This window comes from Clarias gariepinus, chromosome 1 (genome assembly GCF_024256425.1).
Source record: "Clarias gariepinus isolate MV-2021 ecotype Netherlands chromosome 1, CGAR_prim_01v2, whole genome shotgun sequence".
Taxonomy (NCBI): domain Eukaryota; kingdom Metazoa; phylum Chordata; class Actinopteri; order Siluriformes; family Clariidae; genus Clarias; species Clarias gariepinus.
In genome coordinates this window covers 2,105,805-2,117,126 of record NC_071100.1, presented here as the reverse complement: position 1 = coordinate 2,117,126, position 11,322 = coordinate 2,105,805, and the positions used below count along the sequence as shown (strand labels likewise).

The window sequence follows — 11,322 nt, the reverse complement described above, 5'->3', positions numbered from 1 at the left end:
AAATTTATAAATATTTATTATAAAGACACAAACCGATAATAAATGACATCTGATTCTTTTACTTCTCAAGGAATGGTTTTATATATGATTTATTAATTGCCACATGATTTCTTCACAAATTATTTATTACTTATATAAATTCCATTACACACAATTCATTAATTATCACATGACTGCCTTACACATGATTCAAATTCAAATTTTTATTTGTCACATACACAGTCATACACAATACGATATGCAGTGAAATGCTTGTAAGAAAATAAAAACTATATAAAAGGAATAAATATTAATAAAAAGAAATATGAAAAGAAAATAAAGTTAACTAGTAAAATGAACTGTACAAAGGGCATAATAAAAATATTACAAAATATAGAAATATAGGAATAAGGGGGGGTGAGGAAAAAAGTATATATAAAAGTTTTAAAGTGTTTTAAAGTGGTAATGGCTGTGCAAATATGCATAAAAAAGTGTCATGTGCAATGGTTTCAGATATATAAACATGTATAGCATTAATTGTCACATGACTATTTTAAACGTGATTATTTAATTGTCACGTGACTGCTTTACACATGATTTATTGATTTTCACCTGATTGTTTTGCACATAATTAATTTATTTACACATGATTTGATGATTCCTTACATACGATTCATTGATTGTCACGTGATTCCTTTACACTCGAGCCACTAAATGTCATGTGACTTATATATATATGAGTATATATGTGTGTACTCATACACACACACACACACGAGATCTGTTGTCACGTGATTTTATTACACATGATTCCTAGTTCCTTTACACGCGGGTTCATTGATCGTCACGTGATTCGATTCCTTCTTACCCGATTGATGAATCGCCACGCGCTCGCTTCACGTGACCGGTGGCTGTGACTTTGCTCACACTGTGACTTATTATTATTATTATTATTATTATTATTATTGTTATGACTTGCATTGACTTGTACTGTGTGTGATGTCACGCGCAGTTCCAGCCTCCCCGTGCGCGTGTATATAATCACGCGTGAAATCTCTGCGTCATTTCCACCAAATGGGCAAAAATGACCAGGACTGAGACACTGTGGACCCGCGCGCGCGCGTGTGTGTGTGTTAGAGAGAGAGAGAGAGAGAGTGTGTGTGAGGGGGCGTGTGCATCTTGTGTGAGTGTGTGTTTTAATCACGAGCACACGCCGGGGCGCGAGCTCAGTTGGAAACCTCCTCTCTCTCTCTCTCGATCTCTGAAACTTTTCTCTCTCTCTCTCTCTCTCTCTCTCACACACACACACACTCTCTCACACACACACTCTCTCTCTCACACACACACACTCTCTCTGTCCCCGTGTGCGCGTGCGGCTCCAGCGCAGTGAGGACCCTCTCTCCTAATTAAGACCTGGTTGCTGTCATTTGTTGTAATTAGCGCGCGCGCGCGGGCCGGGATGTGAGGATGAGCGCGCGCTGGCCGTTGGACCTCCTGCCCCGGGTGTAGCGCGCGCTGGGGTAACTCCGCTCCGAGACACAAAGCGCGCATTTAGATCGTGAAGAAGAACTTTACTGTGTGTACTGCGGCATGGATTTATGACAGCGAGCTGTGTGTGTGTGTGTGTGTGTGTGTGTTTCCATCATTTTTCATTACTATTATTATTTTTAAATCATAATAATCTTTTAAAAGTCTAACACTGTGTGTGTGTGTGTGTAGCGTGCATCTTTCTCCACGTGCTTAGGATTTTGCGTGATTGCGCAAGAGTGTGTGTGTGTGTGTGTGTGTGTCAGTCACAGAAGGTGTGTGTTGAGTTGAACTCATTCATTTGGTTCCAGATGTTCTTTAATCTTTCAGTCCTGATGTTCCAGATGTTCCTTCTGTAGAATTAGAGAATTAAATCCATTAGAACCTCAGAGTTCATACTGCAGATATACTTCGTTTTTAATACTTTATCTTAGAATAGTGTGTGCGTGTGTGTGTGTGTGTGTGTGTGAGACTGCATGCGTCCTGCTGCTTGAGGAAAGCAGAGATGTTTGAGCATGTACAGTGTGGTTAAGCTGAAGGTTTGATCTGCCTTGAAAGAGAAAATTGTGGGGTTCAGACTTGGAGCGCTGCTTTATTATTATTTTTATTATTATTACTATTATTACGTGTGTGTGTGTCTGTGTGTGTGTGTGCATGTTTTTCTAAAGGGGGTTTGAAAAAAAAAAACGGCTAAAAATAAAAAGGGGGGAAAATATATGTCCCTGCCCCTCCTGCTTTCTTTCTCCACAAAGAAATCATTTGAGCTTCCTACCGCAGCAGCCTGAACGGGGACGTAAATAGTTTCAGCACCATGTGGATGTGATTTTAGCCCAACGAGAAGGAGAGAGAGAGAGAGAGAGAGCAGACTCTCTCTCTTTTTTTTTTTTTACAAAAAAGCTTTTAAGACTTTGTGTTTTTATGGGTCACTCCCTGCCATGTGGTGCACGAACATGACGGAGAAACATCAGCAAGCCGAGCTCGACTGAAAGTTAATGTGGAGGAGCGATCCTGACTCGTCGGAGTGAAAGTCTTTTGGGAGAGAAGGCATGGGATCCGTACCGGCGCCCCACGCGCTGAGCTTCGTCCCCTTCGTCACCCTCATCATCATCATCTTCACCCTGGTGAGTTCCTCCAACTCCTGCATTTCACTTTCACACTGAATCATCAGGTGTCACCGCGTCCCATGATGCCCTGCAGCTCAGGGAACTACTGCATATGCGTAATACACACTTTTACCTGGAGATCTGAATGTAATTACACGCTGCACACTCATACTCTCAGAAATAAAGTTATCGATATTGATACTGGGTTCGGAACCATAACTTCTACCTAAGTGTAAAGTTCTTTGCAGCTGGAGGGCATGGGAGGAGATAAAGCATGGCACACCTTAGCATAAAGCATGACGGACACCTCGAGTAAAATGTACTATTATTATTATTATTATTAGTAGTAGTAGTAGTAGTGGTAGTGGTGGTAAGGATGCCCTACATGTTATTATTATTGGACTTTTCTTGTGCAAACACTTTGACATGTAATACAGGCAGCCCGATCCGTCCTCCCCCTGGGAACGGGCTGCTCTTACGGCGTTTTTACCATTAGGGCCCCAGAATCGTTTCCAACAAAACCTGACCCCAAAGGCTGGTTTATTTTGATCAGTGAGAACACAGTAGTTTCAGGCTTGTAAATCATGCCCGAGTCTGCCTCGAAGAGATAGATCGATCACGGATCACGGATCGAATCAGATATGGAAGCCAATCGTAGATCGTTGTTTGGACGCAACGTCATGTGCCAAAGCCTCCATGTGCATGTAGTGTGCATGGTACAAATCAATCGCTCCTTATGTGAAAAACACTGTTTGGGAATCAGACAAATGGTTTTCCCAAAATTCCATTTTTCTTCTGATTTAGGATTCAGTTTCTGTATCTCCCTCAAAATCTTCCTCCAGGTCTCCAGAGCGTTACAGAACGGCACGTAATGCACCATGTTGGGGTCATACGGATTTGTTCAGGACCCCTGCCGAACCCCACTGCTCGTACCGTGTGACTTCTAGCGTGATTGTTTTTGGGCTATTCAGAAAAAGATCACGTCACATTGAATGGCATAAAAGTCTCTACCACTGAAAAAAAGCATGCCGATCAAAACTAATTAACCCATTCAAATATGGCCCTGAACTCTCTGCAAACTCAGTCCATACAGAATGAAAGGAATTTCGCACTGGAGAGGCAGAGATTCAGGATCGACATACCTGTGCCATTCTCACGTCAATGCTCGCACAGTTACGCACAAAAACCAAAGAGTGAGGTGTCCTGCCGGGTTCGAATTTTATATCGGGAAGATTGGGTAAAATGTTCGGGAGCTATGGAGCACTGTTTGGTAGCTGACAAAAGAAAACAAACAGATTTTTACATAGAAATCCATTCATTTTTGCATTATTATTATTATTATTATTAGTCAGTTGAAACTGAATGAACTGAATGCTAGTTGGAATAATAATAATAATAATAATAGAAAACTCAACACCCCACTGTGACATACATCTGCATGTACTAACTAACGTATGAGTGACCTGCTCCCGCACCGAGCGGACTTAGCAGCATTGTTTATCTGAAGGTGTTACGTTTCAGGTCATTATTAACTCCTCGTAGCTAATGAGACTGAATTTGTTAAGCGGCTGTACTAGTGCAGGACTGCGAATGTTTTAATCTTACAAGACAAAACAAACACACTATTGCTCAGGAGTGTGGCGTCCGTGTGGTGTCCATGCCACCCCAGTACAGCCACCAGGGCGAGGCGGGCCACCCCGTTAGACAAGGTGCTGGTAGCACATAGAAACATACAGTACACCGTTCGTGTTCATCAATCTACACACTCCGTGTGACCTGATCAGACCTGCAGGTGCACCAAGGTACAGTTACAGTTGCTGTGGTGTAAAGGGAATTATAAATAAAAGGGAATATCTATCTGACACACACACACACACACAGAAGGAGAGAAACACAGAGAGAGCAGCAGGATTAGCTCAGGTGAACAGGTGAACTCAAAGTACTAAAGAAATAAAGAAAAAAAGGAGGAGCTAGGAGCTTGTGTCTCTCTCACAGTTGTTTTAATTATCAAATGAAATATTTCGAAAGAGAAAAGGAAAGATAGATAAAAGAGAGAATAGAGGGAAGAACAGGCAGGTGCACAGAGGAGAGAGGTTACCTTTTTGGTGCCCATAAAGTGCTCGGAACCTGAAATGTGTTCTTTTATTTGTCGAGAAACTGTGTGTGTGTGTGTGTGTGTGTGTGTGTGTGTGTGTGTGTGTGTTAGAGATTGAGGGCTGATTACTGCACTCAAACAGCACCTCTGCACTGAGAAGGTGAATCTGGGGTCTGTAATGGACGGATGTTAAAACTGAGCGTGAGATGGAAAATAAACATAAAAAGAATCACAATGAGTCCTCGTGTGTGTGTGTGTGTGTGTGTGTGTGTGTGTGTGTGTGAGTGCAAATACGTTTGTTGTGTATAAGAATGTGTAGGATTGTAGTGACAGTTCTGTAGATGTTTTGATCCCTCTGATATTAAACCCCGCCCACTTTCTTTCAACTCACATGTTTTGGTGTTACATGTGCACTATGGGGGCAAGGTTTGGAACACGACCCACAGTGGACTATATAGTGAATAGGGAGCGAGGTTTGGGACACGACCCACAGTGGACTATATAGTGAATAAAAAGCGAGGTTTGGAACACAACCCACAGTGGACTATAAAGTGAATAGGGAGCGAGGTTTGGAACATGACCCACAGTGGACTATATAGTGAATAGGGAGCGAGGTTTGGGACACGACCCACTCTGGACTATATAGTGAATAGGGAGGGAGGTTTGGAACACAACCCACAGTGGACTATATAGTGAATAAAAAGCGAGGTTTGGAACACAACCCACAGTGGACTATATAGTGAATAGGGAGCGAGGTTTGGGACACGCCCACAGTCAACTATATAGTGAATAGGGAGCGAGGTTTGGAACACAACCCACAGTGGACTATATAGTGAATAAAATGCGAGGTTTGGAACACGACCCACAGTGGACTATATAGTGAATAGGGAGGGAGGTTTGGAACACGCCCACAGTCAACTATATAGTGAATAATGAGCGAGGTTTGGAACACAACCCACAGTGGACTATATAGTAAATAAAAAGCGAGGTTTGGAAAACGACCCATGGTGGACTATAAAGTGAATAGGGGGCAAGGTTTGGAACACGACCGACAGTGGACTATATAGTGAATAAAAAGCGAGGTTTGGAAAACGACCCACAGTCGACTATATAGTGAATAGGGAGCGAGGTTTGGAACACAACCCACAGTCGACTATATAGTGAATAGGGAGCGAGGTTTGGGACACGCCCACAGTGGACTATACAGTGAATAGTGAGCAAGGTTTGGGACACGACCCACTATGGACTATATAGTGAATAGGGAGGGAGGTTAGGAACACGACCCACAGTGGACTATATAGTGAATAGGGTGCGAGGTTTGGAAAACGACCCACAGTGGACTATATAGTGAATAGGGAGCGAGGTTGGGACACGCCCACAGTCGACTATATAGTAAATAGTGAGCGAGGTTTGGGACACGCCCACAGTCGACTATGTAGTGAATAGTGAGCGAGGTTTGGAACACGCCCACAGTGGACTATATAGTGAATAGAGTGTGGGGTTTGAGACACACCCAGAGTGAAGAATATACTGAGTGGGGTGTGTACTTGGGATACGCCCACAGTGGACTATATAATGATTAAGGCGTGTGGTTCGGGACACGCCCACAGTGGACTATATAATGATTAAGGCGTGTGGTTTGGGACACGCCCACAGTGGACTATATAATGATTAAGGGGTGTGGTTCGGGACACGCCCACAGTGGACTATATAATGATTAAGGCGTGTGGTTCGGGACACGCCCACAGTGGACTATATAATGCTTAAGGCGTGTGGTTTGGGACACACACATGTTAAGCATAGTTTTAGACAATGGCCATTCAAATGTAGACACTAATCACCCAAAATGCACTGCAGCGAGAGACTTGGCCCGAGTGAGTCACATTGTTCCTCAGTTTGTTCACTTTCGCAGGAAAATCGACACATTTAGTGAGAAGTTAATTGGAGCCGCATGACTCAGCGCTTAGTCTGTAATGAACTACACACAGCCCTGTGTGTGTGTGTATATGTGAGTGTGTGTGAGTATATGTGAGTGTGTGTGAGAGAAAGATAATGAGATTTTTACATTCTGCAATCCTGAGCGTTTATTTATTTATTTATTTATTTATTTATTCATGTTTGATGTTGGAGAATTAGCTCGCTTGCTAACCTGGAAAGTCACAAATAAATTGCAAATTTCACCACCATAGCAAGTTTGTGTGTGTGTGTTTGTGTGTGTGTGTGTGTGTGTGTTCCCTGTTTTCCAAATTCTTAGCTAGCTAAGCTATTTTGTGATCTGTGGTGGAAATCAGTCACTAAAGTCACAAATTTAACTTAGCTGTAAGAGAGCTCAACACTGTTAGCGTACAACCTGCTAGCATAAGTGCAGCGTTACCCAGAACAAATCTGTTTAATGCTAAGCTAAATGTAATATGGCCCAGTTCTTGTCCGTCACAATACGCTTGCTAAATATAAATACTCAGCTGGCTAACCTAGCTAGCAAAAACTTTCTGACCCAGCTAGCATTGAATTCGATATGCATATGTAAAATGTGCATTAGCTAAGCAGTTAGCATGTGTGTAATGTTTTTTGTTGTTGAGCTGGCTAATCAGTCTGTAAATTAAATAATTTAATCTATCTATCTATCTATCTATCTATCTATCTATCTATCTATCTATCTATTTAAGGAATACAAGAAGCATACGTTTGTATGTAAGTGCTCTGTAAGCTGATATAGTAAATAGTTTTTTTTATATTTTATCTTTGGCTAAGCTAAACTTATTTATATTTATCTGCAAAACTTGTTCTATTAAGAATGCTAACTAGCATTAGCTTTTCTCGTGAAACCATGCCTGTTTATGTTAGTCATATATGAGGTGCTTTATGTTTTAAAAATGGCTAATATGCCGCTGAGAATCTGAGCTAGCTGCACGGTAGCTAGCAATAGAGAGATGAAGGAGTGGTATCCGCATGATTAGTTAGCTTCTAAGTTAATATTTTAATTTCATGTGTCTTAGAATGGATTTTTTTTGTTCCTTAAACAATCTAGTGTACGACTCAGAATGCTAACTAGCCCTAAACTGGGGCGTTTGGGACGGAGCCCGGGTCATGGAAAACCCCAAACAGATCTACGCATCATGTTTAGCCAGAGAAATGTAATGTCTCGCCTACGTTCACCATAAAAGACGAGAACAGCTTATGATTCATCATTTCGGGTCCCTCTTTGTGGACACACACACACACACACACACACACACACAGAAAACAGAGTCCGGAAATTTTTCTCTGTACCATAATTGCACGGCTAAGATTCTGACGCTAGTCACACCACAGAGCTTGGCTTTTCCACAGGTTTTTATAACACACACACACACACACACACACACACAAACCTATATATAACTGATATTGTTCTTTGTGCTGCTTAAGATGATAATTTCTAAATTAGTTGATTATCTCCAAATGCTAATGTTAGCATGCTCAGCTAGCAGGAACTAAAGTTTGGTATGTGTGTGTGTGTGTGTCACACACAGACTCCAGAATGTAATTATACAGAATAGCTGGAATTGTTAGCTCTGCTGTAAAGTTTTCCCAGCGGTTTCACAACACACACACACACACACACACTTTTGAATTCTCTGTTGGAAGGAGAAGTCCACAATATTTTTCTCTAGAGGAAATTCCCTCTCATTGTTAGCATCACTCAGAGTTTGAGCGGTTTAAAGCCGTGTCTCAGACACTAGACCTCACAGAACTGGTTCTAACAGGTCCACAGATTTACAGCAGACACTTACATCTGCTGTTTATATTTCATATATTTCTCTTTAGATTTTTAAAAAATGTTTTTGGAATTTGGAAAGCTGCTTTTATTTACTAGTGGCAGTGACGATGATGATGATGATGATGATGATAAACATGTGGATGATGGTGATATTGTAGGTATTGATGAAGAAGTAGGTGATGATGCTGATGGTGATTGTGATGATAAAGTCTATGATGATGATATTAATAATCAGGAAGATGGCGATGATAATGAGGATGATGATGATGGTCATGATGAAGATGATGGTGGTGGTCATGATGATAGAGATGATGGCGATGATGATGAGAATGGAGATGTGGACCAGAATGATGAGGAACGTCTTGATGGTGGTGATGATTATGATGATGAAGATGTTGATGATGGTGATAGTAACAACAGCGAAGATGATGATGATGATGATGATAAAGATCATGATAATAACGATGTTGGTGATAGTAATATTAATGCATGTGATTGTGATGGTGACGATGATATTAGTAATAGTAACGATGATGAAGATAGTGGTGATGATTATAATCCTGATGATGCTGATGATGATTTTGATGGTACCGATGATGGTTATAATAATGAGGAGGATGATAATGATTATGGCAATAGTGATGATAATGATAAAGATGATTATGATGATGATGATGATTATAAACTGAGTGATGATGATGATACTTATAATAATGAGGATTTTGATGATGACGATAGTAATTATATTGATGATTATGGTGTGATGTGATGGAGATGCTGATGGTAATAGTGATGATGATGATGCTGATGGTAATAGTGATGATGATGATGCTGATGGTTATAATAATAATGATGATGATGATGATAGTAATAATAGTGATGATGACCAAGACGATGATGATGATTATGATGATGAGTTCTAGCAGGTTGGGTTTTAATGGGTTCTAGCAGATGGGTTCTAATGTGGCCTAGCACGGCTGAAGCGGGACAACCTAATTACACAACGAACAAACAAACAAACAAACAAACATCAGCACATGTGCTCATTAGTGTTTGAGTTACACAATTAGACACACGTTCTCCTCAATAAGGGCAAAACTGTAAAGTCCTTCTAAACCCTCTTTAAAACCACAGTCTCGCTCTTTATTCACACACACACACACACACACACACACACACACACACACACACACACACACGACTTTCATAGTATTTACATGATCTCACAGTATTTAAAGACAAGCTGCTTTAGCACGCTTTCCAGTTGCTATTTTCACACCTTCTCCCCCCACTGTCTTATAAAAGCACCATAAAATGCAAAAAAAACTAAAAATAAAAAAGGCTGTAAACGTGGCGGTAAAAACACACACACACACGCGCGCGCACACACACACACACACACACACGCGCGCACATAAATATCCTGAAGCTGTGTTTTTGTGTTGAGAGATTTCTGAGACGCCTTTTATGATCTTAATGCTGTGTGTGTGTAGGTGTGTGTGTGTCTGTGTGTGTGTGTGTCTGGGACATATAACATAAGATGCAAATGCCAGCATCTTTTTTATCTTTGTATCCCTTTTCTTGTGTTATAGTTAGAGTTTTGATGTTTAATACAGATACTCACTAATATTACATTAAGCACCTGTTATTTTTTACTTTGTTTTTACAATTATTTATATTTCTCTGTTTGTTTGTTTCGGAATTGATGACTAATGTGGCAAAATTGTGTTGACGTGAGATTTACTGCAGTAGATTGTGAGATTATATTCTAGCTAAGGGCTATGAGTACACTTTAATTTTGTTGTTGTTGTTGTTGTTTTGCTCTGGTGTAGATGATGACTAACCTTCTACGCGTGGATTGTTCATGCTTTAACACACAGGCTTAATTCTCATGTAGCATACACTGATAAGATCTGGTGTGTGTGTGTGTGTGTGCACATATGCGTCAATCAGAAAACAAGGCACATTTCCTCGTTAAGCTAATTATCTAACGAGGGTCAATCAGACAGTGTAAGCTGCGCATGGTGCTATAAACAGTTCTCAGCCTCTCAGCCAATCAGAGTGCAGATAAACAGCAAACACACACTTTAGCAGCTTTTGTTCCTTTGAGGGTCGACAAGGTTGAGATTTTATTTTTTAAAAAAAGAGAAAAAGGTCTGATTGCAATCATGGCAACCCGCAGCTGTAGAGGAGCGACGCGAGGACGGACGAGCAGCCCAAGGTCAGACGCTCAGATCTGCTCCTCCGCGTACAGGAAGTGATGAAAACACACACACGCACACACACACACACACACACACACACACAGTGTAAATCATTTAAAGAGGTGTGACAGTAATGAGGAATTAACTACTTATTTAGTGATTCTGAGTCTTTGTGCATTTATGGGAAAAATAATCCTAAATACTAGTTTGATTAAAAACAACTTTTCATATTTTTCATTTATATGTTTTTTATTAGTTACTAACTATCCTTGAATTACTTATTTTAATATTTAATTGCTATATTTATAAAAACGAGCGTCAGTGTTCTGGTTCCTATTTAGACAAAATTCGTTTTTTTTTTTTAATTGTTTCATTTTTTCCAACTCTAGATGGTTCATATCCTGGGTGAGGGTTATCAGGGGTTATTTTACAGAAATATGTTAAATTGCTACTTTGAAGCCACGTTGACTTTATTTGTTTGATTTTTAATTACACAGTTTTAGTTGAAATTATTAAAGTATAGAGACAAAAAAAATTAAATTATAAATTATACACACTTCAGTAAAAGATAAACTTGCATAATCATTTTAATATGACATTTATTGCTAATGTTATATATTCATATGTATACTAATATCATGATAATATTATCAT

At 40.2% G+C, this 11,322-nt stretch overlaps 1 protein-coding gene across 1 annotated transcript in view; it reads left to right on the top strand.

The window, feature by feature from the left end:
• The first annotated feature begins 2,168 nt into the window (after nt 1–2,168).
• The window catches only part of pth1r (parathyroid hormone 1 receptor), a 45,113-nt gene continuing 35,959 nt past the window's right edge, over nt 2,169–11,322 (top strand). Inside the window, exon 1 of the mRNA XM_053515641.1 lies at nt 2,169–2,627. Coding sequence (XP_053371616.1) covers nt 2,553–2,627 — 75 coding nt within the window. The 5' untranslated portion in view covers nt 2,169–2,552. The remainder of the gene's footprint in view (nt 2,628–11,322) is intronic.